This window comes from Solenopsis invicta, unplaced genomic scaffold (assembly GCF_016802725.1).
Source record: "Solenopsis invicta isolate M01_SB unplaced genomic scaffold, UNIL_Sinv_3.0 scaffold_999, whole genome shotgun sequence".
NCBI lineage: Eukaryota > Metazoa > Arthropoda > Insecta > Hymenoptera > Formicidae > Solenopsis > Solenopsis invicta.
Genome location: NW_024105417.1, coordinates 1 through 6,969, shown reverse-complemented (window position 1 = coordinate 6,969; position 6,969 = coordinate 1). Strand labels below are relative to the sequence as shown.

General features: G+C 32.5%; 1 protein-coding gene across 13 annotated transcripts; it reads left to right on the top strand.

The window, feature by feature from the left end:
• LOC113005917 lies at positions 1-6,903 on the top strand. 13 transcript variants are annotated; one of them, XR_005576701.1, is made up of 11 exons: positions 1-74; positions 471-1,905; positions 1,997-2,319; positions 2,415-2,528; positions 3,159-3,230; positions 3,313-4,516; positions 4,625-4,719; positions 4,844-5,075; positions 5,699-5,859; positions 5,969-6,261; positions 6,644-6,903. XR_005576701.1 is itself a non-coding variant. In XM_039459626.1 (7 exons), the coding sequence occupies exons 4-7, from the start codon at positions 2,480-2,482 to the stop codon at positions 6,191-6,193; spliced, it is 507 nt and encodes a 168-aa protein (XP_039315560.1). In that variant the 5' UTR covers positions 1-74; positions 471-1,905; positions 1,997-2,319; positions 2,415-2,479; the 3' UTR covers positions 6,194-6,261. The 13 variants fall into 13 exon arrangements, 3 of the variants coding, with proteins under 3 accessions (XP_039315560.1, XP_039315559.1, XP_039315558.1); XR_005576702.1 differs by having other exon boundaries at positions 471-616; positions 1,752-1,905; positions 3,313-4,719; positions 6,644-6,899; XR_005576703.1 differs by having other exon boundaries at positions 471-602; positions 1,752-1,905; positions 3,313-4,719; positions 6,644-6,898.
• The last annotated feature ends 66 nt before the right edge of the window (positions 6,904-6,969 follow it).

Sequence of the window (6,969 nt, the reverse complement as noted above, 5' to 3'; positions counted from 1 at the left end):
GCGATCGTGACGGACGTGATCGCCCGTTAACGTTATATTTTCTTACCTGTTTTTCCTGAAGGACGAAAGCATAAGTAAGAGAATATTTCCTTTACCGAGAATATTTCCTTTATTCCTAACAACTCTACATTTTGATTTGAATTTCAATTTTACTTAAATTTATCAATTATGTAATTTCTATTAAAATAATTTTAAAACAACAATATATAAAATTCTTTTATTAGGTTACCCCTATCGTGGATTATCAATTATCTAACAAATTCCTCTAACTATTTAAAATACCGCCAAATTATTTAAATTTCTTTTATATTATTTTTAATCTCTAATTTTCATAATTTAATTAATATAATAGGGTATCTAATCCTAATTTATTCATTTAATTTTTTAAATTTAACCTACCTATATTTTCTGTTCAACCTAACTTAACAATATTCTGAACAAATTTTATACAATATATTTTTAAATTATAGAATCATTAAAAGCAATTTTGCTACATGGCCAAATAATGTTTAATCGGTGTTATTTGAACAAAATGAGTTCTAACGAATTAGTTGCGCATGGTGAACATGAACAAGAATGGGGTGGACACTTCATTACCAAAGGTTTGGGGCAACTTGTACGTATGCTAACGGCCTAGTTTACATCAAGCACTTGATACACGTACTAACTAGTAATTTTCTATTAAATTATCTTAATTTTGGCAATGAATTTAAAGAATAGTATACTAAGCTGGTAAAATATGAATCGAGATAATGAAATATATGTATCATATATACACGCATCGTCAAAAGTAAGATAATTTAATAGAAAATTACGAGTTAGTACGCGTATTAAGTGCTCGGTGCACACCGGTGTACACACGGTAGAATTTGTATCCTTGACGCTCGACTGCCACACACACGCGAAGCCGCGCTCGTACGTGTTTCCAACCAAATTAATCGAATTAAAATTATTTTCTAATACAGATTATTTTAATAAGTAATTGTTTAAAGAGATTTACAAGTTTCATTAATTAATTAAAATTAGGTCTCGACATAAAGTAACAGTTTTATGAATTGAAGCTGTATTGCCGTGATAACATAATTTTAATTTATTATTAAAAATCGTAATTCTATTTACATTATTTTTTAAACAAATTTTTGTATCCGAGTAAATTTCTTTGTGTAATTAAAAATTAAAACAGCTCGAGACCAACTGTGGTATCCCGTATACCGCCCGTATAGGCGCATAGCAAGGGACACAGAGTTTTTCCAGCATGTCGATTCGTGTCTTCTCTCTCGACCCAGCGTCGAGTGAGGAAAATGCTATTGAAACGCCTCCCACTATTTTCTGCCCGCATCCCGACCTCCGACCACTGAACTCAATACATATAGGAAAAAGTCGTCCTATAGAAATCGTAAAAGGCCGGTCAGAGAGAGAGGTTACCATTATGTTGGCTGTCTCTTTTCTTCTTAAGCTCTTGAAACCCGCCATTTTTAATATTACAATCATATCTAAAAGTTAGTCAAACCTCCTAAAGTGCCTCTGAATCGTTCTCTGAATTCATCAGTCAGCATACTTTTGTACTACGATGCTCGTACCGCTAAAAAAAGAGGCCTACAGAAAGAGGCAATTAACATAACATATTAATCCTTTCTCTCTGACCGCTTTTTTCCAGCCACGGCTCTTTCCTGTATGTATTGAGTTCAGTGCCTCCGACACGCTGCAAAAAAACACGTATGTACATGCGCGGCTTCGTGTGTGTGCGGCAGCCGAGCGTCAGTGCGGAGAGACACTATTTCTGCCGGTGCGTGTAAACTAGGCCAATAATGACAACGAAACTATCAAGAGACCAACTCGGAAAAGTCGTGACAACCAATTCAGCGACTTCTTTTGAGAAGTGTTCGGGATGACAACCTTACTGTTGTACGTGTATAAATAGAAATTTTTTTTTGCATTATTTCTCTCGTCACATTTTCATATACCTATATCATCATAGCTGTACATGTCTTTACAGAATAATACGATGCACTACGTGACCAATGATTCTGCAAAATTTGCGTTTGCATACAAAAAAGCTACATGCTATGTGCTATTAATAATGATGTTAAAGTGTTTGTAAAACGTAACTGACTTGTGCATTTATAAAGCATTACTCACTGGATGCGAGGATGATCTTTATGACAATAACAGTTACATGAATATGTTGCGTGCCCTACACGAAAAGGGCCTACACTGGCATGAATAGTGTAAAGCATACATAAGAAAAATATGTGGAATATAATTTTCCTAATTGCCTGTAGATGCGACTGATATAGACGTTTGTGATTATATTATTAAGTAAGTTCAATCTTAATTATTTGTTTGTATTATGTGTAAATCTCGAAATAATAATATCTGTATTCTCAATTTCATCACTTTGCTTTATTATACAGGAATTGTGTCGCTGTTCATCTTGACAAACCTGCTAATAAATTCAATTTACTTGTATTTATGAGTTATGATCAAAAAATTGTTTGTCCTCATAAATCACAAATGCGCCGTTGAGGGTATGGACTCTATGATGAAGAAAGAATATTTAAGAGGATGCTATAGTGACCGAAGAACTTCCTCGACGTCGGCATTGCAGATTATTTTTCGAGGGAGACCAGGCTATCGCTCTTTGTCCAACGCATAGATCTGTCTTTGTTTTTCGATTATTTCGCCATCTGCGAAAAGACCTATTAACTACAGCCACTGCTCTTCTTGCTATCGTTTACGTGCGCTAAGCGAAATTTGGACACGTACAGCTGTTCACCTATTAAACTTTTTTGTTAGGTTGTTGACTGAAACGATACACAGTCAGTGTTGTGTGTTAGAGTTTTCTGAAGTTCGCTCTGGTCTCATTTTATACATACGAGTTACAGAACGTCAGTAAATAACAAAAATTAACCTTGGTTGACAGATCCATGAGTCAAAAATAAATGAATTTTTAACTTTTTGATCGATTTTCTCATAAAATTTACCAGAGCAGACTTTGTTTTGGTGCGTACTTTTATTTTGCAAAAGGATTTTGTGATCTGTAAAGCCAATTCAAAAATTAGTGAACACTGTAATGGTCGGTAATTTCCGTCAGTATAGCATCCTCTTAATGGGCGGGCACTTGTGTCTAGAGGTTCTCAAAGAAAAACTGTGTTCAGAGTTGGTTGGGGTGAAGCATCATATTTTGAAGCGTGCCAAGAGTGTTGGTAATGGATACACCTTAACATTGCGTAAGTATCTTATATGTAATGTTGGTCTTATGAAAAAAATGAAGCAAGATACATCAATAAGTAATTTATTTGAAATATTTAGAGGAAAGATTAAATGTTACTAAGTTACGGTGCAACATTGATGTGCAAATGGAATACTTGTCCACTGGAGATTGTCTTCCTGTTTGGGACTTATGCAGTACTCTGGTTTTATAATTGTTGTAGAAAATATCCAGGGTTAACAAGTAACGCGTTACTTGTAATGTCGTTACCGTTACAATTACTTCTTTTTGATAACGAATAATTAACGGCGTTACATTTCATAATTTATAACAATAACGGTAATGAGTTACATTTTGTCGATAATTGTAACAATTTGAATAGTTACTTTTATCGTTACTTTGTATAGATGGAGTGTATTAATTTGTTAGATGATAGCAATCCGACAATATCAAACAATTTTTATAATCAAATAATTCTAATGTTGAGATGACAAATAATTATGCAAAATTAAATAGATATAAGGCTAATAAACGAGCAATAACGGTTGTCGTATATAAAATATTTATTCTGTTATGAGGTCAATGGGACGTTTCGGACTTACTTGTCCTTCTTCAGCCGTGTATAAGTTATTTACATAATTTCGAGTCAAGACACATTAGATTCCTTTGTATTGAGTATGTCCCCGTTTTGACCCGGATTTTCATCAAAAAAACTTTGAACTGGTTATAAAACTATTGAGAGACAACGGCTATCCTCTAGAACTAATATTTAACAAAATTAATCTCAGACTAAAACAACTTGTCAACGACAGAATTACAAACAAAGGAAAAAACACTCAGAAGGAAAGCGAATCTGAAAATGCAAAAAAATTTTTCACTATCCCGTATATAAAAAATGTATCCGAAATGGTAAATTCTGTCATTAACAAGAATAAATTTATAACAGGCTACAGATGTTTAAATCGACTCAATATAATCGTAAAAGCACAGAAAGACAGAGATAATTCTATCTCCACGAACAACGTTGTATACAAATTAAAATGTAACGATTGCGATGCTTCTTACGTGGGCTAAACAAAAAGAAAACTAAACACGAGAATCAAAGAACACATGAGTAACTTAAAATCTGATTCATCGAAGCATTCTGTAATTTCAGATCATATCATTCAACATAGTCATTCAATAGATTGGAATAATGCAACAATCTTAGATATAGAACCCAGATGTAGAACTACAAAAGACTTATTTCAGAAATGATACACATAAAAGAACAAACCAACGGTCTCAACTTGCAAACAGACACTTGTGAGCTTCTACATGAGTCTTATTTTGAATTACTGAACAGATTAGTTTGCTAAGTTTAAGAACACATTGTAACGTATTGATCTCGATCCACCGTCTCCTTGAACTCAGTTTAGATTTAACGTCGAGCAAAACGGACACGCTCCTGCGTTTGTTACTTCGGCCATAGTATCATTATATATTCTCTAACGGCCGCATTGTGTTGAGTGAGTTTTATTCATTATATTCATTTCTCCGCTCTTCGTTCAATCTTTTTTATCAATGTGATTTATTATAACCACTTTGCGTCTAAATTATCATTATTTGTACTATTTATTTTAACCATTGTAGTCTGCCCAAATTATTATCATGGAACCGGTTGACACTAAAATTCGCACACAGAGACACGCATTTACGAAACGTTGTCTCACCAATGGCTTAGCGTTACGGAACATCTACATCATGCCAACATGGTAAAAATGACGGACAGATTGCAACATCCAGAGATACTCAATACAGAGAAATCTAATGTGTCTCGACTCGAAATTATGTAAATAACTTATACACGGCTAAAGAAAGACAAGTAAGTCCGAAACGTCCCATTGACCTCATAACGGAATAAATATTTTATATACGACAACCGTTATTGCTCGTTTATTGGCCTCATATCTATTTAATATGTATACAATACAAGCGTAGAAAATTTATTTAATTACGCAAAAGTTAAATCACTTTTTATTAAATACATTACTGCACTCCTAAGTAGTGCAAGTGTAGAAAGACTATTTAGCGTGAGAGATACTGTATTAAGAAAGTGGTCATCTTAATGATGATTCTATACAACATCAATTTCTTTTAGAAATAATTAACAGATCTTTTTGGTGAAGTTTGATGCAAAAATGCAATCAAAACTGAACTATCTGTGATTATATTGGATACAAATATGTGTGACGTTAGTACATAGAATAAAAAGACGTCGAGTGAAAATTATACGTGTATTTAGTATAATTGTATACATATATTTTGAACCTTATTTCTTTAGAAGATAAAAAATCAATTTATATTTATTTCAGAAATTTGTATACCGTTGATTAATATAAAAAAGTAACAAAAATAGTAACGATTCGTTAATTTTTAAGTAACGGTAGCGATAACGAGTTACCTTTTAAAATCAGTAACGAGTAACGGTAACGAATTACTTTGTAGAGAGAAGAACGGTAACGGTAACGAGTTACTTTTATAAAGTAACTTTGCCAACCCTGAAAATATCAATAGAATGCGTCAAGAGTCATTTTCGTGCGATACACACAGGTGCATTCTTTCAAGAAATGAGAACAACTGAAGAGACTAGACAATTGTTGCCTGGGGTAATTAAAAATCTTGCCATAATTGCTACAGATATATTTCACAGATTTCAGAAAATGATTAATTATGAATAATATAAGCACTTTATAATCTAATATATATGTCATAAAGGAAAATATTGCAAGCGTTACTAGTCTAATAGTATCTATAGCCAAAGATATTCTATTACCGTTCTCGAAACTTGCAAAAGACGTTCAAACGTTAGATGCTAATTTAGATCCCAAAAAGCTAAAGACGAGCGACATAATGCAAAATTTATTGGAACATCGTATGAAAGAGCATTGTAAACTTCAGGAAAGATGGGCATCTTGTCAATCTAAACTTGTTGCTTTATAAAACTTATCCAAACAATCAGCTTTCTGAACACGATTCGTCATTAAATGCTTATTAATGATTATGTATTAGTAAGTATTAATATATTATTTACAAAATATATTTACTCACAAAATAATATTTACGGATACAGAATGAAGAATTACATATGCCAGGGCAAATGTTCTTATAAACTCTTTAAAAAACAAGTTAAAATATTAAAGCGTTATATTATAGTTTTATTATAGATCGGGTAATTTAATTTAAAAAAATAGCATTTAGAAATTATAGTGAATTTTGATTATGTTTTGTAGAAAATCTTATAAATCGATCTCACTGCATATTTTTACACTTTGCAAATATATCGATGTGAAACATACGAAACAATTCAATGTAGAAAAGAAAACAGTTTCTGTTTCAGAGTTTACATGAAAAAATTGCAATAATTTATATTATTCTTTTATATCCATACAGAAGCAATGGCGGCAAATCCCAATTTTAAATTAACACAAACTTTATTCAAGGAGGCTATTACTGAAGTATTGAGATCGTCAAAGCAACGACTTTGAAACCGACAAGATGCAAGTTGAAAATAATGCTGAGAATAGCAGCGATAATAATGATTAAACTGGTGAGTCAAACAGCAAACACGACAATTAATTAACATTAATAACATTAATAACATAACCTCGAATTATCAGTTGCTTCTGAAATAGACAGAGTAATACAGTTGCTAGCTATAAGATTACATATTAATTCGTGGGATTCGCAGGGTAATAAAAACATGCCCGTTGCATTGG

What these genes read in the sequence shown, in the direction of transcription:
- LOC113005917 (XM_039459624.1), top strand. Translation starts at nt 3,074, where the DNA reads ATGGTCGGTAATTTCCGTCAGTATAGCATCCTCTTAATGGGCGGGCAC. An exon ending in TGGATACACCTTAACATTGC is followed by an intron (nt 3,231 to 5,698) that starts GTAAGTATCTTA and finishes ATTACTTTGTAG; the next exon opens with AGAGAAGAACGGTAACGGTA. An exon ending in CTAGACAATTGTTGCCTGGG is followed by an intron (nt 5,860 to 5,968) that starts GTAATTAAAAAT and finishes TATGTCATAAAG; the next exon opens with GAAAATATTGCAAGCGTTAC.